General features: G+C 48.2%; 1 protein-coding gene across 3 annotated transcripts in view; it reads right to left on the bottom strand.

Annotated features, from left to right (window-relative positions):
- Positions 1-23,185, bottom strand: part of PLA2G6 (phospholipase A2, group VI (cytosolic, calcium-independent)) — a 43,542-nt gene extending 20,357 nt beyond the window's left edge. For 2 of the 3 annotated variants that reach the window (XM_012638154.1, XM_012638156.1), the window contains exons 1-4: positions 22,802-23,185; positions 5,509-5,724; positions 4,370-4,553; positions 2,336-2,523 (exon numbers count right to left, since the gene is read on the bottom strand). In XM_012638154.1, the coding sequence (XP_012493608.1) occupies positions 2,336-2,523; positions 4,370-4,553; positions 5,509-5,724; positions 22,802-23,100 (887 nt within the window). In that variant the 5' untranslated portion in view covers positions 23,101-23,185. The remainder of the gene's footprint in view (positions 1-2,335; positions 2,524-4,369; positions 4,554-5,508; positions 5,725-22,801) is intronic. The other variant, XM_012638155.1, reaches the window with a different exon arrangement.
- Positions 23,186-23,539: the final 354 nt, after the last annotated feature.

The raw sequence follows: 23,539 nt of genomic DNA, 5'->3' as shown, positions 1-23,539 counted from the left end.
TAATAAAAAAATTTTAGAAATAGTGATGGTTGCACAATGTTGTGAATGTAATTAATGCCACTACTGAATTGCACACTTCAAAATGGTTAAAATGGCAAATTTTGTTACATATATTTTACCGGTTTTTAAAATCAATGTAATATACCCAAACCATTGTATTGTACACTTTAAATAGGTGCATTGTATGGCATGTGAATTATCTCTCACTAAAGCTGTTTATAAAAAAAGAAGAAGAGTGCAGCTACTAGGGATAGCCCTCGGGTGTCATTCCCAGCTCTGACACTTACTGACTGCCTGACTTTGCCCAAGTTGCTTAATCTCTCTACGCCTTGGTTTCCTCGTCATTAAAAGGGGATAAAACGCGTGGGCTCCTTGCGAAACAGCGCGCATAAAGGCTGAGCACAGTGGCTGCCGCAGCGGCACTGGACAGTGCCCACCTGTCACTGTGGGTGTGATGCCATCTATGCGCCTCATCCCCCTGCAGCCCGAGGCGCTGGGCCCAGCTCCCTCCCTGGGCCCTCTGGGGCCTCCCAGTGTCCGCTGAGAGAAAGCCACGGTGGCCCCAGCTGGTCTCCACGTGTGGCTCCCCAAAGCCTGCCCTGAACCCCCACTGAACTCCACCGCCTGAGCACCTTCTCTGAGCACCAGGTGCAGCCCCTGCACAGCCTCCGGCTCAGCCCCCAACTCTCTGCCTGGGATCATCTTCTCCCCTCCCTGGCCGGCGGCGCAATCGTCCGAGAGTCCCAGGCACAAACCCAGCTTGGTGTAAAAGCCAGCTGAGTCGGGAAAACAGCAGAGGGGCCCAAGTCTGGCCTGTGGGGTTCTCAGAGCAGGGCTGTGCTGCTGCCCCGTGGAAAACGGATCTCCCTGCTGGGGGCCACCCCAGGTAGGAACCACTCCCTTTGTCTTCTGTGCAAAGACTCTATTGTGTGATCAGACACCAGTCCCAGGCAGCACGGCCTGTGTGGCGGCAGAGAGGGAACGGTGGGGACTGAGGGTGTCTGAGGAGTGAGCAAACTGGGCAGTTATCGGGCTCCTGCTCCGCAAGGCGCAGGGTGGCTGCAGTCAAGCCAGAGTGGGGCCATGGGCCAGCCCTTTGGGTACAGCAGAGCATCACCCGTCACTTTATGTTCACTCAGGTGCTACCAGGTAACCTCACTACCGGGGGGCTGGTGTTTTCTCTAACCACTTGGTCCAGTCTCTCTGACAGTGCTAGTTCATTTTGGCTGCGCTTGGGAGAGTCAAGGCAAGGAGGGTTTGTCTAGGCTTGGCCCAGACCCTAGAGAGGTAGCAATGCCTCATGGGGACCAGCAAGGCGGGTGCAGCACAAGACAAAGGGAAAACTCCACAGGCGGACAAGAACGTCACCGTTTGCACCCTCTCCCCACCCGTCCAACACTGTGCTGCGAGGTGTTGGGCGACTTGGGTGTTTCCGTCCTGGAGCTACTTGGGTCAGGGCTCACGGCCCATTCACTTCAGTCAGGCCAGTGCTTAGCACCCTGCCCGGGACTGAGCAGCTCATTTATTCGTTCATTCTAGATATTGTTCCTGCGGGGGAGTATTTTGAGATATTCATCTCTTCTATCCCACTTCTCCACACCCACGCAACACACACACACACACACACACACACACACACACACACACACACACACACACACACACACACACACACACACACACGGAGAGCAGTTTCCTGAGACCAGGGTTTCCCAAGTCTGGGGACAGGTGAAAAAATGAAAGAGTGACCTAGCGCTCCCAAGACATGACCTGCACCTGCCTCCCAGCAGTGCCACCAGCCAGGAAGGACGGAGGCACCCAAGTAGACAGAGCCCTCGCCCACCCTGCCAAGCATTCCCCGGCTTCAAGCCGGGCACAGAGAAACCCAAGAGCACAGCAGTCACGAAGGGCTGCTCGGATGAGCTGACAGGCTGGGGTGGAAGGGGACGCAGGTTGGGTGGGCCCCTCTAGGCCTTGAGGTCACATCAAACTCCAGAACTGGAGTACCACCTGCGGGGGTTGGAAAGGAGGGACCCCAAGGAGGACTAAGATTGGTTTTCTCCAGTTTCTAGAGGGAGGTTCACGGTCAGAAAAATCTAAAAAGTTCTATTCCTTGCACAGCTGAGTTTGTGAACCGAGATTCCCACCCACAACACAACGATCGAGCACTTTCTTCCTGGCAGGCCAGCCCAAGAAGGCTTGTGGACCCGGGGCCTCTGCTCTGCAGCTGGGTGTGCTCAGGTCCGTGGAGGACACGCTCCCCTCAGGCAGAGGACAGAGGATGCGAGAGCTGGAGACCCCCAGGCCAGGTGTGGGGTGAGGAGGGAAGTCTTACCCCTTCTGGGAGAACTTCATGGCCGAGTGGATGGGGTAGCCGCCGGGCCCCATGACGTTGCAGCGGGCGTTGCACAGCAGCAGCACGCGGACCATCTCCGGCTTCCCCAGCTGGCAGGCCAGGTGCAGCGGGGTCAGCCCCTGGTTATTCACCTGGTTCAGGCCGGCCGACGCGTTCTTCCCTAGAAGCTGATGGCATGATGTTGGGGTGGGTGGGAGCCCGACACAGAGGGCCCCCTGCGTGTTCCCGCCCTAAGACCCACCGGGCTATCCCTCTCTGGGGACAAAAGGGGAAGAGAAGTTGGCTCCATAAGGACACTGATAAGAACGTAAAGAGGCCGGGCACGGTGGCTCACGCCTGTAATCCTAGCACTCTGGGAGGCCAAGGCAGGCGGATTGTTTGAGCTCAGGAGTTCGAGACCAGCCTGAGCAGGAGCGAGACCCCATCTGTACTAAAAGTAGAAAGAAATTGGCCAAACATCTAAAGATAGAAAAAATTAGCCGGGCATGGTGGCGTGTGCCTATAGTTGCAGCTACTCGGGAGGCTGAGGCAGGAGGATCGCTTGAGCCCAGGAGTTTGAGGTTGCTGTGAGCGAGGCTGACGCCACGGCACTCTAGCTGGCGCGACAGAGTGAAACTGTCTCAAAAAAAAAAAAAAAAAAAAGAATGTAAAGAGAAGCAACAGGGAAAGCAGGTGGGAGTACATGAAGAAGCTGACTGTGCCAGTGTGAACCAGGAGTCTACCTGGCGTGTGTGTGGCTCATATGAAACATTTCTGAACCCAGAAACTTAACAGGGGATCGTGCCTTGGGAGGGCAGTGGGGGTCTGGGTGGGAGCAAGTCTTACTTTCCTTCTGTCCTGCTTGATTTTTTTTCTACATGCAGGTATCATGTTTCCAATAAAAGAATACCAGTATTAAAAAGAGAGCTGGGAGAGTTTTCTTTTCTCACTTTTGGAAGAATGTGTCTCCCTGAGGTTAATTACGACCACTGTGTATTTGCATGACACCCCCACTGGGCCAGAGCCACAGCAGGGAGGGCGAGGGGCTGACGTAGAGGCCCCACCCTGTCAGCTCTGTGGCCCCCTGCCCTGGGCACACTTAACTCCTCTGAACCCCAGTTTCTTTGGAGAGGAAAAGAGGATAATGCCCCCCACCCCATGAGAGCATTGTGAGAATTAACTAGAACACATACAACACTCTGCATAGAGCCAGGCACCAACTGGCACTCAATAAAGCACAGCTAGAGTCTGCACGACTCCCGAGAAGAGCACACACGCCCTCCGCACGAGGCAGGGTCTGCGCGGCGCTGCGCTGGTGCTCGGTGGGGCTCAGTGAGAGTGAGTTCAACAGCGAGGGTGGAATTCCCTTCCCTGGGAGCACGAAGCATAAGACATGAATTCACACTTCTGAGAATAACGTAGTTCCATTCTGATGCCAAGGCAGGGAGAAGGACGTAACCTTTAGAAGAATCTTCTAATTCTAGACAATAAAATAGAATTCAAAATCCTGCTTTTTCCTTTCAACCTAATATATAAAGTAGCTTTCAAATAACATCACTCCATCTACCTGCCCACAATTTTTTAGAAAATCTTCTACCTAGGTATTCAAAAAATTAATAGGAGCATCTTTAGCACAAATGCCTACAGGAGGTGGAGAGAGTTTGGTTTGGTTTAGTCTGAGTTCCTATAAAGGAGCCCCTCCAGGCAGGGGTCTGGCTCACAGGAGGTGCTCGGGAAAAGCGGAACTAGTTTAGTTCGCGTAAGTGACTGGAACTGGGCCTGGAGTTCAGTTTGCTGGGTTGGAGGACGTCCCCAGGGTTGTCAAGCAAAGAGGCCAAGGATGTGTTCTCTTGACAGGCATCAGGAGGCAAGAGCCAGGGAGGGGTGTGCACGCTCCACATAGGAGCTCAGGTCTCAAGGACCAAGGGGGAACAGTGAGAGGCCCAGGAGTGACGGCTGAGCCCAGGGGCCCAAAGAGAACTGTGGGCACAGGGAGGTGTCAGTACCTATCACCCTGGCCCTCCCCTCACTCACCTGCAGCACCTGGGAGTTGTCCCCCTGGACGGCATAATGGAAGGCGGTCTCTCCCTTGTTGTCGCTGACGTCCATCTGGGCGTGGCAGTGCTGCACCAGCTCCACCAGTATCTCCCCGTCGCCCTTGCGGCAGGCCAGGTGCAGGGGAGTGCAGCCCTCCTCGTTCTCCCTGCTATTGGCGCAGCTGCAGGGAGGGCAGGGAGGTGAGCAGGCACATGGCACAAGGTGGCGGGGGTGCTGGGACACCCAAGTGCAGAGCAGGGAATTCAACATTCCAGTGTGTCTGAGAGCATTCCTGCCACGCTCAAGCTGGCTGGTTCAAACTCAGGGCTGATTCACAATTCATCTCTATCTCATGTGGCTTGTATTGGGTTTTAGTTCAGTTTGCACACTCGTATGAGAGATGGCAGAGCCGCACCAGCACGAAGTGGGCAGTGAGCTGGCATAGAAAAGGGTGGCGGGATGCAGAAATCTCCCTAGCCCAGGGCAATTCACTCAACCTCTCTGGGCTCCAATATCCACACCCACACAGCCTGCTGTGCCTGGCCCAGGGAATGGACAGAGCTAAGTGAGATTAGATGCCATGCTGTCCAAGATCATGTCTGTAAACTGTAAAGTACACTGAAGTTTTAAGCTTTAGGCCTGGGAGTTGAAACAAGCTGCCTGGGGTGGAGAACCAGAGGACGTGTGGCTACCGCTGGGGGAGATGGCCAACTGGCTTTCTGTGCAAGGGCAGGCAATAGCTGATATACCTGCTGGCTGAATGGACGTACAAAAGGAGGCATTCCCGCTTCCAGAAGGGCAACCAGATTTGGAAGGAGACCCCAAGGATCTGAGCCCTTCTTGAGCCCTCTCCAGCTGAGGGACTTGCTCTCTTTGGGATGACAATAATTCCAGGGGATTGGGCGGATTCGGTTTTGTGGTACGTATAAATCAGCTCCCAGAGGACGGCACCCAGTAAGCACTTGCTCCTTCTGACTTTAGTAAGCGTCCCTACGCTCTAACTCAGGAGCAATGCTGCTTCTCTGTAAGTCGAACTTGGAGGAGAACGGAGGCAGAACTGAGAGACACCCCACGGCCCCACCTGCCCACACAAGTGGGCAAACACCTTGTCCAGACGCTCGTGTCCCCCTGCCCACCTGATGACGCGGCTGTGATGGAAGCATTCGCGGATGCCCAGCTCCACCGCCAAGTGCGCCGCCGACCAGCTGGGGTGGTTGCGGACGAGGTCAGTCAGGTGCTGCAGGACCTCGGTGTGCATCACCTGGGCGGAGCTCTCGTAGAAGGGCGGCAACTGGGAGGTATACTGTTGGAAGTTCACCAGGGCATCGGCCTCCGACTCCAGCTGGAAGAGTCTGTGCAGCCAGGACAGAGGCAGACACAGAAATGAGCCGGGTGGGACCCTCGGCCCACACACCTGCTGGAATCAGAAAGCTAAGGCCCGCCCCGCTCCAGCCTGAGTCCCCTACCCGGGGCCCGCACGCACACACGGCTACATGCACATCTAAATGGAATTCAGTTTCAGCTTTTTTTTTTTTTAAAGACTTTCTTTTCTTTCTTTCTTTTCTTCGGTACCATCATGCGGTGCTTTTATATTAATATTTTATTTCACCAGCTCTGTCATATCCACTTTCTCATTTAATTGCCACATTTAAGAGCTCCAGCCTCAAGTACCTGACCCTTTGTACATCGTAGGAACTAAATAAGTTGTTTAACCTAAATGTCCAGCAATGGAATATTATCTAAATTGTGGTACATCTACGTAATGAAATACCATGCAGCCATTAAAATGAGATATTAAAAGAACGCGGAACTGTTTAAAGTTAAGTAAAAAAGCAGGATACAAATTTCACATAACACAATGTGTCTGAGGGCGGTGGCTCACATCTGTAATCCTAGCACTCTGGGAGGCCAAGACGGGAGGATTGCTTGAACTCAGGAGTTCGAGACCAGCCTGAGCAGGAGCGAGACCCCGTCTCTACTAAAAATAGAAAGAAATTGGCCAAACATCTAAAGATAGAAAAAATTAGCCGGGCATGGTGGCACATGCCTGTAGTTCCAGCTACCCAGGAGGCTGAGGCAGAAGGATTGCTTGAGCCCAGGAGTTTGAGGTTGCCGTGAGCTAGGCTGATGCCACGGCACTCTAGCCCAGGCAAGAGAGAGACTCTGTCTCAAAAAAAAAACAAAACAAAACACAATGTGATTGATCTTAACCATGTAAAAAAAAAGGAGGAAGGAGGCAATGTGATAAAATGTGCAGGGAAGCATGATAAATAATTTAACTGTTCTCCTTTATCCATTTGTGCAGTTTCTAAATCTTCTATTATGAACATATATTATTTTTATAGGCAGAAAAAAAGTTTTGTTCATATTTAAAGAGTTGGGTTTGAGTCCAAGTCTTGCTATTAAGTTGCTGTGTGACCTTGGGAAAACCCTTTCCCTATCTGAGCCCCATATGAAACATGAGACTAACTGCACCTACTCCACCAACCTCCCAGAGGTGCTGTGAGGACAGATGAGAAAGTTCTGCAAAAGCACTTTCAAAACCATACCCATTACATGTCAGTGGTGGTTGCTTGAAGTTCTGACTAGGGCTTTCAACATACCAGAAGGTTTTGTCTTAAACACCCCTAAAGCCTGCAGCCAGCCGGGGTCCAGTGGAGGCAGTGCCCAGAGAGTGCTGGCTCAACAGGGCAGGCCTGTCCTTCCCCAGGGAGTGCAATCGCGTAACTATCGGCTGCGCACAGGATCTGTGCCTGACACTGCTCTAAATGGAGCGGTAAATTAATGAACAAAATGCATAAAATGCCCTGTCCTCCTGGAGCCTACGTTATTACGGGGAGATCAACAAAATGCGTAAAGTAGAAAAGCAAAATAAGGAAGTACATGAAGTAGACTATAAGGTAATCAGTGCTCCAGAAACAACAACAAGAAGAAAATAAGACAGGAGGAGGTGGAAGGAAGCCATTCCTCATTCCCCTTGGCTGGTTTCGCCCCGCCCCCATCTCACCAGCCTCCTAACTCCGGAGTGCCCACGCCAAACACTGCTGACACGTCAGATACAATGCCAACTGAAAACTGATCACTGGAGCTATTATCACAGAGGCCTGAGCGACCTTGACAAGAGTGCTTCCAGTGGAGTGGTGGGCACCCAAGCCCGACCGGAGTGGATTTAAGAAAGAATGGGATGTGAGAAATTGGAGACAGCTAGTATAGAGAATATTTTTGAGGCGTTTTACTGTAGAGGAGAGCAAATAAAGGGAGAGATAGCTAACGGGGAAAGTTTCATCGAGCATTTGAATGCTGATTAGAACGGCCTAGAAGAAAATGGGTCTCTGAGGACTTCCACTTCCATGAATGGCTCTAGGTAATGTGAAACAGACCACCTACCGAGGACAACCAGAAATGCTGGACAAACTATAAAAAGCATCTGCTTACAGACACTGGAGACCTAAAAAGACAGCGATGAGTTACCAGGCTTGAAGAATTGATGGAAACCCAGGAACTGAGACCAGTGTTCAGGCTGCTGTTACTTGATAGGACGGGGGGACATGTAGCACCTTTAGCAGCCTCAGGGGCTCAGGACACCGGGACAGGAGTCTGGGGATCTGCCAAGGAGAGAGCCCTGATGAGCATCTCTTACGTTGGGCTGGGATTCTAAAGGACTACAGCTTAGGAATAAGGGTGAGCCGTACATAAATAGGCCCTCCCATGGACTGCAGCTTGGCCTCAAACAATTTCAGTTCCAGAAATTGGACTGAGGTTATCCTGACTGAGAGTGCTCCCAGATACCTGGAAGAAGCAAAAATAAATCCCCTCTGAATGAGGAAATGTCAAACTAGGCTTCACATTATCTCTGCAGTACAAACATGCAAAGCGTATTTGCACATACAATGTCCAGCACATAATCAAAACTCACCAGGCACATGTGGAGATAAGACATGAAAGAAAACCAACAGAAACAATATCTAACAGAACAGATCTACAAGTGGGGTGGGGCTATAAATACTGAAGTTATCTGACACAGACTTTAAAATAACTGTGATAATATTCAAGAGGTTAAAACAGGAAATTTTAAAATTTTGGCAAAGAACTTTAAACTATAAAAAAAAAGAATCAGATGGAAATTACAGAATTAAAAAATACAACTGCCAAAATTAGGACCTCAATAGGTAGATATAACAGCAGACTGGACAATGCTGAAGAGAATAGGAAGATAAGTCAGGAAAGAGTAAACAGAATAAAGCATAGAGAGACAGAAGGATGGAAAATACAGGAAAGCAGATAAGAGACATACACCATATAATGAAAAGATCTAACATACGTATAAGTGGAGAGCAAGAAGTGGAACAGAAAACAATTAGATGGAAGCCATATTTGAAGAGTTGACATCTTCAAACTTTCCAAAACTTATTTTTTAAAAAACAACAAACTATTCCATTGATTTAAAATACCCTATAAGCTCCCCCCAAAAAACAAAACAAAAACAAAACAACAGAACCAGAAATCAACACTTAGGCACCTCATGGAGGTTTTAAAACGTGGCCCCCAAATCTTTGACACTCGTTCCGCTGAGCAGTGGGAATTTCTATCTCTTCACCCCTTAATCTGGCTCTGTAACTGCTTTACCAATAGAAGGTGGCAAAAGTGATGCTGTTCCAGTTTCCAGACTGAGGCCTTAGGAGACTGGCAGTTTCTACTTCTTTTCTCTTGGGGCCCAGCCATCATGCTGTGGGGAAGCTAAGGCAATCCATGCAGAGGACTCTTGGTCCTGGACCCCTGGCCCTGGGTGAAATCCTAGTCAGCATCTAGCACTAAATTGCCAATTAATTATATGTGAGTCACCTTAGAATTGATCCCGCAGGCAAGCTCCCCAGCTGATGCCATATGGAGTGGAACTGAGCCTTCCCACTGAGCTCTGCTCAAACTGCAGATTTGTGGGCTAAGTGATTATTGCTATAAGACACTAAGTATTGGAGTAGTTTGTTACGTAACAATAACTGATAATGATACATGCAGTTCAACATATTGTAACACGGTAATAATGGATATATGTCCCATATTATAACTGCTGAAAACAAAATACAAAGAGAAAATATTTAAAACAGCAGAGGAAAAAAGTTATCTTTAAAGGAAAACATTAGAATGACAGCTGGCTTTTCAACAATGAAAGCCAGAGATAATGGACGGTCAATAGGCAAGACAGAAGGAAGCATCATCGCATGCTAAATGTGTGGGCTAATCTAAGTAAATATTGATCGTATAAAGTCCTGTCGGGTTTTAGATAAAAACTAAGTAATATAAAAAAAACGACACATGACATAGAAGCCTGGAAAGGGATAAATGGAGTTTAAGGGTTCTAAGACCTTCTGCAAGACACTAATGTACCAATTATACAGTTCAGTAAGCCAAGGATGTATCTTTTAATGTCTAGGGTTCTGTCAGGGACTCTGAAAGGTTTCAGATTTTGCCCTACTTGCAAACTAACAAGTTAGCCTGACACAGTTTCATGGATGCTGGTAGAAGACACAAGATTCCTGGGTCAAAGACAAAGGGCACTTTATTACTCACAGCAATAAGAGGAGCCAGAGTATCAGCATTTGTGCCAATTCCCTGTGATCCAATTCCCATAGGGTGACATGAAGAGGGTCAGGTGACACTTGCTAATGTTGCATTACAAGAAAGAAACCCTGAGCTTGGAAACCTGAATCTTTTATAATCAGCAGTAAGCAAATCTAAGTTTTGCTCCAGAGGAAGATACTATCTTTATTATACTGAAAAGTAAGCAAACCTACTCTCCGCTCTAGAAGGAGACCCTATCTCTATCTTCCAGGGTTGTCTGCTATAAAAAGGTAGCCTGGTTCTGGAGGTTGACACAGGTGTTAAAAAAAAAAATAGATAGCCTGGGCCAGGCATAGTGGCTCATGCCTGTAATCCCAGCACTCTGAAAGGCCAAGGCAGGAGGATAGCTTCAGCTCAGGAGTTCGAGACCAGCCTGAGCAAGAGCAAGACCCCCGTCATTACTAAAAAAATAGAAAAAATAAGCTGGGCATGGTGGCGCATGCCTGTAGTCCCAGCTACTTGGGAGGCTGCGGCAGGAGGATTGCTTGAGCCCAGGAGTTTGAGGTTGCTGTGAGCTATGATGATGCCACTGCACTCTAGCTGGGGTGACAGAGCGAGACTAGATCTCGAAAAAAAAAAAAAAGAAAAAAAAAGAAGGGGGGAAGGACAGCCACCTACTCTTTAAATGATTAAAAGTATAAGGAAATATATTATACAAATACAAACCAAAAGAAAGCTGGTAAAGCTATTACATGTTAGTATTAGGCAAAGTAGAGTTTTAGGCAAAAAGCATTACTAGAAACAAAGAGGGACAATTCATAATGATAACAGTTTCAATTCACTCAGAAAATATGACAATTTTAAGTTTATGTGTACCGAATAATAAAGCTCCAAAATAAAATCAAATTTGACAGAATTAAGAGAACCGGATAAGTCCATAATCATAGTAAGATATTTTCATACCCTCTATTAGTTACTTATAAAACAAGCAGACAAAAAAAATATCCCTACTGTATGTAGAACAATTAGTAAACTTGACCTAACAGACATATTGTCTTAGTTCCTCAGGGCTGCTATAACAAAATACCTTAGACTGGGTAATGGACGAACAATAGAAATTTACTGCTCATAGTTCTAGAGGCTGGGAAGTCCAAGATCAAGGTGCCAGCAGATTTGGCGTCTGATGAGAGCTTGTTCCTCATAGATGGTGCCTCCTATGTGTCTCACATCAGGAAAGAAAGAAACAGGCTCTCTCAAGCCTCTTTTACAATAGCACTGATCCAATTCATGACAGTGGAGCCCTCATGACCCAATCACCTCCTAATGGCCCCACTTTTAAATTCCATCACATTGGAAATTAAGTTTTAACATATGAATTTTGAGGGATACAAACATTCAGACCAGAACATATATAAAACAATTTTCCCACTAACTACAGAATACACGTTCTTTTTAAGCATACACATATAAAAATTATAAAAACTGGACCTATGCTGGCCATAAAACAACTCTGAACAGATTTCAAAGACCTGAGAATATCTGGACTATGGTCTCCAACCACAATGCAATTGAGCTAGAAATCAATAGCAAAAAGATAACTACAAATGGTACCACATGTTTGAATTTTAAACAAGATACATATAAGTTATCCATGGTTAAAAGAAGTCATGTGAAATCTAGGAAATATCTTGACCCAATGATAATGCAAATATATTACATATCAAACTTGCAGGATGAACTACCACTTCTGGCCAAGACAGAGTAGCTTGTATCAGACTATCCTTCCCACTAAAACCAAGTAGAAAGGAAAAACTAAATTCAAACAAGTAAATGAAGGCACTGGAGAGAAACCAGGGCAGGCAAGGCATATAGGGCCAAGATTTTAGAGAAGGAAGCACAATGGAGTAGGCCCCACATTTTTACTTTTTCACTCAGGACACTGGGATCTGTGTGCAGAATATAAAGGCCAAGTGTAAAACTGCAGCCTGGTTCCTCCAGCATTCCCACTAGGCTGGGCAGACAAAGGCTGCCATTCAGAGTCTCCAAGATGGCCAGAACCTGATGGAATCACAGAGAAGTGAGCCCAGAATTCTATATGCAACGTTCCCTCCTAAGCTATGCAGAGCAATGTATCAGGAAACCAAATAGAAACACCAGTAGGGAGGATAGAGAAGAGAGGCGAGCAGAAATTTTGGCAGACTTTTCGGGTTAGGGAAATAAAGACTAGAGTTCAGGCCCACCAAGGTAAAAAGACTCCAGTAAAATACAGGCTTTCAGCTGAGACTAAGCAACTGCTACCCTAAGAGTAAAGGTTTTAACCTAGGAATGAGGACAAACTTAAGACAGGCCAAACTCAAGCCTGAAATGCAGCCTTAAGTAAATCTCCTGAAGGAAGATAACACCATCCATAGCCTCTGTAATTTTTATACACAATATCTAGCATGCAAACAAAAATTGCCAGGCATACAAAAAACAGGACTGAACGACCAAACAGGTCCGAGAAAAAAAACAGACAATAGAAACAGAAACCACAGTGACCCAGATATTAGAGTTATCAAATAGAGACTTTAAAAAATCTGGTATGTTCAAGAAAATAAAAGAAAAAATCTATTTGAAGAAGAATTGATTGGAAAATCTAGAACTGGAAAATACAATAACTGAAATTAAGAATTCCACAGATTGGTCTAATAGCAGACCAGATACAGCAGAAAAAAGGATCAGCAAAATAGGTTAGCAGAAAATATCCCAACCGAAACACAAAGGACGAATAATATATTTAAAAAATCAAGAGACATGAGAAACTGTATGAAGGTTTAACATAGGTATAACTGGAATCTCAGAGGAGAGAGAGAAGAGATTGAAGCAATAAAAATATTGACTGATAATATTCCAAAACTGATGAAAGACATCAAGATACAGATTGAAGAAGGTTGGCGGGATATGGTGGCTCACACCTGCAATCCCAGCACTTTGGGAGGCTGAAGCAGGAGGATTGCTTGAGGCCAAGAGTTTGAGACCAGCCTGAGCAACATACTAAGAACCTGTTTCTACCGCCCCCCCTAAATATATATATATATATATATATATAAATTAGTCAGGTGGGGTGGTACGCACCCCAGCTACTCAGAAGACTAGGAGTTTGAGGTTTCAGTGAGCTATGATGATGCCACTGCACTCTAGCCAGCTCAACAAACCCCACGCAGGACAAATATAAAGTGACCATCTGGGCACATAACAGTAAAACCATAGAAAATAAAAGACAAAGAGAAAAATCTCAAAGATACCTGGAGGGAAAAAAAGATACATTATCTTCAAATAAGCAATAATAAGACTGACAGTTGACTACTGACTGAAACAATGAAAGTGAGAAGAAAATGACATCTTTTAAGAGATAAAAGAAAATAACTGCCAGCCTAAAATTCTATTCAATGAAATTACACTTCAAAAGGAAAAGTGAAATATGGTAATTTTTCGACAAATAAAAACTGAGAGAATTCATTGCCAGCAGATGTGTAGTAAAAGAATTACTAAAGGAAGTTCTTTAAGCAGAAAAAAAAAAACAAAAACCATCACAGATACAAGCATGATAGTACAGAAGGAATACAGAACAATGGAAAAAGTAAATACATTAACACATCAAAATTGACCGTTTATAACAATAATAATGTTTTCAGGATATACATAATTCAAATTCAAATATACTTATCACACAGAAAGTAAGATATGGATAAATGGAATTGTTTAAAGGTTTTTGTATTGTCTAAGAAGTAGCAAAATTATCAGTTTAAGGTAGACTGTAATAAGTCAAGGATGCATAGTGTAATCTTTGCAATAATGACTAAAACACTAATAAAACATCTAATGAATAGGAGAAATGAAGAGGGGGGACTTGGTTAATCCAAAGAAGGCAAAAAAGGAAGAAAAAGGGAACCAATCACCTCTGAGAAAACAGAAAACAAAGAGCAAGATGGTAGACTTTTTAACACAAATGTATAAGTAATTACATCAAATGTAAATAGCCTAAATACTACAATAAAAAGACAGAGATTGTCAGAAGGAATAAAAAATAATTCCTCTAAAAGATTTCCATGTGTAAAAGGGTATGGAAATATTTAAAGTAAAAGAAGAAAGATATACCATGTAAAACTAATCAAAATAAATCTGCTGTACCTAAACTAATATCAGAAAAAACAGACTTTAAGGCAAGAGTACTCTTAGAGCTAACGAGAGACATTTCACAATGTCAAAGGTCAATTCAATAAGATAACTGACAACCATAACTTTCTATGCAGTTAATAATATTGTCTTAAAATGTATAAAGCAAAATCTGACATACCTTCTGAACCTGTTCCATTAAAAAAAAATCTGACAGAACTAAAAAGAAAAATAAACAAGTCCACAATCATAATTGGAGGTTTTAACATACCTCTCTCAGTAACCTGATAAAACAGTAGACAAAAATTCAGCAAGGTTACACAATAAGCAAACTCAACCTAACTGACATTTATAGAACACTATAACAAAAAAATCACAGAATAAACATTATTTTTTAATTACACACAGAACATTTATAAAAATAAACCAACTGCTGTCCCATAATGCAAATCACAACAAATTTCAGAGGACTGATAATCAAAAGTATGTTCTCCACAGTGGAATTAAGCTAGAAACCTACAACAAAAAGATGACTAGAAAAATTCTCTAAATGTTTGGAAATTGGGCAACATACTTCTAAAATCCAGTGTCAAAACAGAATTCATAATGATAATTAGAAACTACTTTAAACAGGATGATAGAGATACAGCATAACAAAACTTTCAGGATGCAGCTAATGCGGTGCTTAGAGGGAAATTTATAACTAAAAATAAGATATCAATGATTTAAGCTTTCATCTCAATAAGACAGAAAAATAACAGCACATATAGGAAGAAATTGGAATAAAAATAAAAACAAAAATCAATGAAATTGAAACTAGGTGTAATACTGAGAAAATAAGCAAAGCCAAAAGTTGGTTCTTTGAAAAGATTTAAAAAACTGGCAAACTCTCAGCAAAACCAAACAAGAAATAAAGAAAACACAAAGTACCATCCCTTCAGAGCCCTCATATATTAAAAAGAAAATAAGAATATATTGTGAACAACTATGCAAACAAATTTGACAACTTAGATAAAATGGGAAAAAAATCTTGAAAATACGGCATACCACAACTAACACAAGAAGAAAAAGAGAATCTGATAGTCCTATATCTGTTAAAGAAATTTAATCTATGCTTTAAAAGCATCCCACAAATAAACTCCAGGCTCAGACTGCTTCACCCATGAATTCCTCCAAACATTTAAATACAACATAATATCTATCTTAAACAATTTTCAGAAAATAGGAGAAAGAAGGAATGCTTCTCCAAGTACTAAGAAAGAAGGACCTTCTTAAACAGGACACAAAAGCACACCATGAAGTAGAAGATGGATGAATTTGACTTCATTAAAACTAAGAACTCAGCCGGGCACGGTAGCTGACACCTGTAATCCTAGCACTATGGGAGGCCGAAGGGGGAGGATCGCTCGAGGTCAGGAGTTCCAGACCAACCTGAACATGAGTGAGACCCCATCTCTACTAAAAACAGAAAGAAATTATCCGGACAACTAAAAATATATATAGAAAAAATCAGCTGGGCATGGTGACACGTGCCTGGAGTCCCAGTAGGCAGAAGGATCGCTTGAGCCCAGGAGTTTGAGGTTGCTGTGATCTAGGCTGATGCCACGGCACTCTAGTCTGGGCAACAGAGCAAGACTCTGTCTCAAAAAAACAAAAAAACAAAAAAAACTAAGAACTCATGTTTATCAATAGACACCATTAAAAGAATTAAAAGTCAAACACTGAATGCGTGGCTGAACACATATAACCAACAAAGGGTGTGTATTTGGAATATACATGTACAAAAAAACCTTCCCAAAACTCTAAGAAAAAGATAAACAACTTTATTTTTTTAATGGTCAAGAGAACTGAGCAGGTACTTCACGGATGGTTAATCAACATATCAAAAGGTGCTTAACTTCGTTTGATCAGGCAAATGCAAAATAAAACTATAACATACTACTAGACAGCCAACAGAATGACTAAAATTTTAAAAACTGACAATATCAAGTAACAAAGGATATGAAGTAACAGGAAGTCTCATTCACTGGTGCTAGGAAAACAGATGGGCATTATGTACTAAAGTTGGAGATATGTTTGTTACGGCCTATGATCCAGCCAGTCCACTCCTAGGTACGTGCCTAACAGAAATGCATGCAGACATGCACCCAGAAAACTAGAAACAACCCAAATTCCCATCAACAGTAGAACGAGTGAATAAAATAGCGATACAGTATACAACGGCATTGTATTGCAAGAAAAATGACACAGCTACATACACAAATGTATATACATCTCACCAACAAAATGCTGAACAAAGAGGCAGATACAAAAGCAACTACCATAAATTCAGGTAAATACTGGCTACCTTTCTTTGGGGGAGAGGGGACAAAAGGGAGGCTTCTGGGGTGCTACAATGTTCTATTTCTTGATGCGAGTGGTGGCTACAGAGGTGCTTATGATAAATCACTGAGCTGTACATAATTTTCCATATGTGTGTTCTATTCCACTATTTTATAAAGTTTAAAGAGAGAGAACAGGGGGACAGGAATGGTAACGGTTGAATATAGGCAGTGCCTGCAGGGGAAGGTAGAGTCAAGAAAGAGTTGTTTCTTTTTTTCAACAAAAAAAGAAAACAGTACATTGTATAGTGATGGAAAATGTCTTAGTCAGTTCAAGTTGTTACAAGAGAATACTACAGACCGGGTGTCTTACACAACAGATACTTATTTCTCACAGTTCTGGAGGCGGGGAAGTCTAACATCAAGGTGCTGGCTGACTGGGTTTGCAGCGAGGGCCCTCTCCCTGGTTTGCGGACGGACACCTTGTTGTACCCTCACACGGCAGAGAGATCATCTCTTTCATGTCTCTTCTTATAAGGGCACTAACCCCCTCCATGGTGGCTCCACCCTCGTGACCTAATCATCCCCCAGTGCCCCACCGCCTAATACCATCACACTGGGGATTAGGGCTTCAACATATGAATTTTGGATTTGTGGGGGCATATTCAGTCTAGAAGGTATATAGCAGAGGAGGGAAAAGTGTTACATAGGAGAGAGGGGAAAGAACTGCTGAAATGGTGTCGTGAAGTGGATGAGAGGGGATGACGGTCTTGAGCTGAGGGACCAGCCTCAGCTGGACGCAGGATGGTGCATCTGTGGTGACAACAGGGAAGGCCGAGCAGGTGGGTACAGAGCTGGGGAGACAGGGTGGAGAGAGCTGCGGTAGTTCTCCTCTCCTCCGGCTGTTTCTACTTCTCAGTGAGACAGAAGCAAGGCCGTCAGCTGAGAGTAGACTTACTCGAAGGGGAGGGGGCTGGAGGTTGGGGGAAGAGGGAGGCGTGCCTTCCCGGCCGGAGAGCGGAGGGACAGAGAAATGCAGAAGGGTGTCAAACCACACCACAGTCGCACGTGCAGCTCACCTGTGATCTGCCGGGGAGAGCCGTGGGCAGGAAGGTGTGTTCCCCCAGCCACGGTGGAGAATGGAAGGGACCAGCGCTGGGGTTTGCCGAGCCCATGTGATGGAGAGAGCGGGGAAGGAATGTACTCGAGGGAGTGCTGCAGAGGTGGGTGAGAAGTGAGGCAGCGAAAGGAACGGGGACGGGGCGGGGGGCGTGCAGGAGCAATCCACTGTCAGAGGCAGAAGTGTGGAGCCAGAGGACTGGAGGGGAAGAGCTGGAAAGACAGGAAGTAAGACAGGAGAGTGGGGTGCCTGCAACTGCATTTATGGAAGAGCTGCTGTCACTGGTGAAGACGAGGTCCGGCGCATAGCCGAGTGGATGAGGAGAGGCCAGGAACCAGAGGCCACACGGAGTTGAGGGCTCATATCTTTGGGGGTGTGGGGGAGTACCCCAAGGTCACAGATGCCCGCCCCAGGATTGAGAGTGGGCGACATCGTAGGATGACGTGAGATTTGAGAATGCGGGTAAGGACGACCCTACTCCAGTGCCCAGAGAGGGCTGCACAGGAAGCAGTGTCCTTAGGGGACAGCCAGGTGTGGGCTGGAGCAAGGAGGAGAAAGAGTCAGGGAGAAGGCCGAAGACCTGGAGGAACACGGAGGTGTGTGTCTCCTCCCTCTCTTCCAGAAGTCCGGACAAAAGCCAACTGGTACCCACGCCGAGAAGCCTCTGCCTCTGTCTTGGTGGGAGGGGTCTGCAGATAAGTCTTAGGGGGTCTGTGAACCTCTTCAAAGTGGCAGTGTGAGCCTGTCCACATTCCTGTGGGACTCTTAAGGGACTCCTGGGCCAAAAAATGGGCAAGCACCCCCAGGCCGGAGAGACGTCTAACTTTCCTGTTTCAAAGCCCAGTACAAGCCCTTCCTTCCCCACAGAGTCTCCAAAGGGCCCCCACTCCCCACCCCTCCAGGTCTTCGCCTGTGACGTGTCCTCTCCCTGCAGGGCCCTTCCCCTCGTGCCTTCCCCTGGTGGAGTCCTCCAGACCCCTAAGGTCCATCTCTACCCCGATTACCCTCGCGGGGCCCTTCCCAGTCCCTCCCGTCACACGCACTTAACCTTCAGCGATCATGGATTCGTTCATGTGAACGGAGAACAGGTATCTACCGTGCACTTACAGAGCGCCTGGCCTGACACCTGGCATTAGGAACAGAGGGACTTGGCACAGGCCCTGCCCCTTGGGAGCGCTGCGGCCCAGGGTGGGAAACAGACAGGGAAGCGGACACACGGCAACCTGAGGCAAGAGGGGCTGCTTGGGAGTGTGGATGGCTGAGGGGGAACGAGGACAGGCCTGTGGGGCAGGGAGCGGCGCATGGGGAAGGACTCAGGGAAAGGCATTCTTAGCAGAGGAAAAGGCAGAGCAGAGAAAGGCGTGTCAAGGGGCGAGGCCTGTTTGGGGAACGTAAGAGCTGCCCACGCTCCCATCAAAACATCCATCTCATGAACATCTCATGAACAGACCCGCCCTCTCCGGCTCCTGCCTGAGCTCCCTGAGGGCAGAGACCTGCCGTTTTCAGCTCTGCTCTGCAAAGATGGGCCACGGCCCGATAAACGGAAGAAGGTGCAAAGCCCCAGGAGGGTGGCCCAGACACGGGCCACTCTGCCTGTCTGAGGTTTCCTGAAAAGCAGTTTCGGGGCAAAGTCCCAGTCCAGATGGCCTTGAAAGTTAGTTCCCTTTATGAAGGGTACGGAGGTATCGATCAGGACTCCTGGGAGGTCCAGCCCCGTCTCTGCTGAGATACCAGTGAGAGGCTTGCCGGTTTCATCAAATGTCATACGTTACAAGTAAATACCAGCAGTAAATGATTAATTTGTACCAGGAACGGAAGTACTGATGCTATCATAATGTACACAGCAATGCCACAAGCAACTGTCCGGGGGCTCACGCCGGAAGAGCCAGGGCCCTGTGCCATATGTCAGGCGGGGAGGGCCCAGGGTCAGCCCAGGGGGCGGAGCCCCACCCAGCTCGCCACACTGCAATGTGGCCCTCGTGTCAGAAAGGGAAGATGGTGGGGTCCAGAGCCAGGTGCTGGAGCTCAAGTAACTCTGCTCCTGACCAGCCGTGCGACCTTAGGCAAGTTACTCAAATTCTGCAAGCCGGTGTTCCTCACCTGCGAGGGGGCTCCCAACCCCTGCCTCCTGGGACTGTTGTGAGGATAGAATGAGTTAACTAGTGCCAGCACGCAGTATGCACTAAGGGACTGCGGATGCCACTGCCGCTGGCGCCACCTTATCAGCCAGTGTCCAGTCTCTCCACCCAGCAGCCTTCAGGAATAAAACCCGAGAATTCAGGAGACCCAATTCCATCCCCCATGCAGAAGCTAAGCCTGATGGCTCACGGCAGCGACAGAGCGACAGAACACCTCCACCTGCAGCCTGACAAGGTGGCAGGACCTTGGTATCTACTCTAACACACTTAAAGTACTTTAGGGACAGTCCAAAGCCCCCCAGGGAAATAAAGGGGGAGCAGACATGTAAAGGCACCTGAAGAGGAAGTCTAGTGCACCAGGCCCTCTCTCCACACACTGCAGACACAGGTCTTGCTCTCAGGGGGGTCTGTGGCCTTCTGGGAAGGCAGGTTATGCACTGCAAGGGTGGGGTGCCTTGGGGACACACGGCAGAAGCACCCCCTCAAGCCCGCAGGTCAGGAGAGGGCAAGCAGAGGGCACCAGGCAAAGGAAGGGGACACATTCTAGACGAAGGGAAGAGCCTGGGCAAAGGTTGGGGCACAGTGTGGCATGAGCTGAGGCCAGAGAGACGAGGCTGGATCACACAGGCCCCTCTAAGGCCTATTAAGCACCTGATGTGTTAAGGAAACAGGAAGCCCTTGAACAGTTAAGCATGGGAGTGACTGATCACATCTGTCCTCTGGAAAGAGCACTGTGACAGCAGCTCGGAAGAGGAGGAGAGGAGAGCAAGACCACAGGCCGAGCAACAGGCCAGAGGGCTCAGTGTAGCAGAGTCCGTGTGTACGATGACCACAGCCTGGAGAAGATCGCCATCAGCAAAATGGACAGTGACACAACCTCAGGTTTCAGACTGGCACGTGGCTGTCTGGAATACAGGCAACACTTCCCAGCCTCCCTTGTGGCTAGCTATAGCCATGTGACCGAGTTCTGGCCAGTGGGAATTAGGTGGAAGGCATGTGTACAGCTTCCAAGAAATGTCCCTAAAGAGAAGGAGCATGCCCTTCTTCATCCTGCCCTTCCACCTTCCCACTGGCTGGAAAGGTGGGTGTGATGGCTGGATCTGGCGCAGCCATCTAGGATGATGCCATTTGCTTAAATGGAAATGCTTGGGTGGGAGCAGGTTAGGGAAGGGAAGACAAAAGAGACTCCAGAGCCAAGTTAAGGATGACAGGAGTTTTGAGAGGAGAGAATGTGCTTAGCTTGAAACCCCACCCAATGCTCCTTATTCTGCCTAAATATGTGGAAACAACACAGCAGCACAGACAGGAAACGGATTGGGAAGCAGGGAACAAATTCTGTTTCTTTACTGCTTTCTGTGCAGCCTGGCATGCATCACTCGTCATCCCCAGGCCTCGGTTTTCTCATCCATAAGATGGGACGCTGCCTTCCTTGCCTACCTCCATGGGTCGGTAGAGGATGTGCTAACATAACACAGGGAAAAGCATTCTGCAAACTAGAAAGCACTGTCCAATTAAGGGCAGGCCTGGCTTAGGTGCAGCTAACAGACTGTTGGCAAAGGACTGGACCTCCGGGACAGAGGTCTGCCTACACTGGCACTCAAGCAGACTGAGACAAATCTGGAATCCCGGCAAGAAATATTAACAATGGACAGGACTTGGTGATGATTTGCATGTGGAGGGTGGTGGCATTCCCAGGGCAGAGCATCTCAAAAGTGGGGCTGAGTGGCCCTCCAAGGAGTGGACCTAGCGCCCTGGCCAGCTCTGTCTTCCCAGCAGGCCTTGGGTGCAGGACTGCAGGAGGGTCCTGGAGCGGCAGGTGCAGGCTGGCCCCACGCATGCCAGCTGGAGGGCGGCCAGCACGGGCCTTTCGGCACTCAGAGTTTGGACTGGTCCTGTCGTGTTAAAACTGGTTTCTGGACTGGCTGCTGAGCTGCATTCTTAGCCCAAGTGTGTGCTGTGGGTGCCTCTGCCTCAGTTTCCTTGTGCAGCCAGGCTCTGAAATCTCACCTGATTGGCTGGAGCCCTGATCTCTGCCTTGTTCTTCTCCTAGAGGCGGGCCCTGGCCCCCAGCTTGCCACCTGCAGAGACGCCTGCTGCCACGCCTCTTCAGTCAGAGTGCGCCCCTGCCGTCCCCCCAGCCTCATCTCTCACCAAAGCCCTGGAAGCAGCTAGGGTCCGGCCAGAGCCATCTGCCTCCAGGCTCACACCTCACGCCTCTGCGTGGCTGGAACGACCTTATCCACTTTGTTCTGCCAGACAGGCTCTCCTCATTTTTCCCAACGCAGAATAGCTCCCGATCACGTCTTGTGGTCCCCACTGTTCCCTGGGCTCTACCTCTGTCAGAGCACTCCTCACGTGCTCAGGTGCTACAATCCCTGTTTGCAGGGGCTGCTCCCTCCAGACTGCACGTTCCTTAAAGACACAGGCCACATCTGCCATCCCACAGCGCCAGCTGGGCCTGGCCCAGAGCCCGAGACTCAGGAGACACTGGAGGTGCTAGATGCGTGTTGGATGGGTGGCTGGCGCGACAGCCAGATGGAGGAGCAAGCAGAAAAGGGATATCGGTGTGAGCCCAACTTGACACCAGTCTGCCCGGCAGGAGCCCGCACTGGAGCCTTGCTGCTGCTCTCCCCGGTTCCCAACCAGCTCTGCAGCTGGCCCAGTTCCTGCAGCCCTGTCCTGGCTCCCTACTCTTCCCTTCTGGCCCCAGGCAGCCCCAGCATGGCCTGAGAAGTGACAGCTCTGTCCAACCCTTACAGGCCCTTCCGAACAACCCAGCCCCTCTGAGGACAGCGGTGCCTGTAAGGACAAGGGCTAAAGGTCATCCCAGTGGGCCTTGCCTGATCTGCCCCTCTCACCTCTCTGTCCTTCCTCCTTCCCGTGCTCTGCGCAGGCCGAGCCCCGGTGGGAACACCCCAGCCTTCCATCCCGAGCCCCTGCGCTGGGACCCTGATGGGCCAGAGGTGTGGTGTCTAGGAGCCCCACCCCCCACTCTAAGAGTAGAGTCTCCCCTCTGCCCTGCCCTGTCCACGCCCCTCAGAGGGCGACCCAAAGAAGCTGCTTCTTGGCCACGGGACCTCCAGCGAGGTCTGGGGGTCAAGGAAAGAAGTACGTGGCCCAGCTCGTCATCACCCACCGGAATCCACTCTGTGAGCTCTTGGGGTTGACCAGGACGCAGTCCCACGTGCGACTGGGAGTGTTCTGGAACAGAATCAGCTGCCCTTCCTCCCGAACCCGGCCACTCGAGGCGTAGTCAGCCACAGCCACCTCCTTCACCCGGAACGGGTTAGAGAACAAGTTGGTGACGCTACTGAGGGTATTGACCAGGCGGCCGAAGAACTGCATCTTCTGTGGGGCAGGTGGGGAGGCCCCACCGCCTTCCCCCTCAGTCTGGAAGAAAACGGGGTCTCTGGTCAGCCGGGCTCGGTCTCCCATGCCCACCTCACCAAGTGCAGCAGTTTCCTGCACAGACACCCAGACTGCTCCCCACCAGCGCTGTCTTCCGACGCTGGGCCTGGCAGGACCTGAAGAGGAGGGGACAGAAAGAGAAACGACACTGAGTGGAAGGTAAGAAGTGACAGAGTCCTCAGGCCATGTGGGGCACCTAGACAGCTGCCCTCCTGTGCTGCCACTGTGCACAGGTGACCTTACTGCCTGCCCCCAACCCCGTGTTCCCAACGGAGACTCAGTTTCCTCATCGGTGGGGTGGAGCTGCATTGATCAGAGGGCACAGCAGATGTGAACACACGTTACGGGCAGCTGCGCCCTGGGCAAGTGGAGGGGTCCTCACACGCAAGGTGTAGAGACGATTTTTTGGCACACAAAGAGCTCGGCATGGGCCATTTCAATTCCACAAGCAAAATCAGCGTCCCTT

The sequence above is a fragment of the Propithecus coquereli genome, unplaced genomic scaffold (genome assembly GCF_000956105.1).
Source record: "Propithecus coquereli isolate 6110/MARCELLA unplaced genomic scaffold, Pcoq_1.0 Scaffold126, whole genome shotgun sequence".
Classification (NCBI taxonomy): Eukaryota; Metazoa; Chordata; class Mammalia; order Primates; family Indriidae; genus Propithecus; species Propithecus coquereli.
The sequence above is the reverse complement of the archived record's forward strand: the minus strand, read 5'-3'. Positions and strand labels throughout refer to the sequence as shown.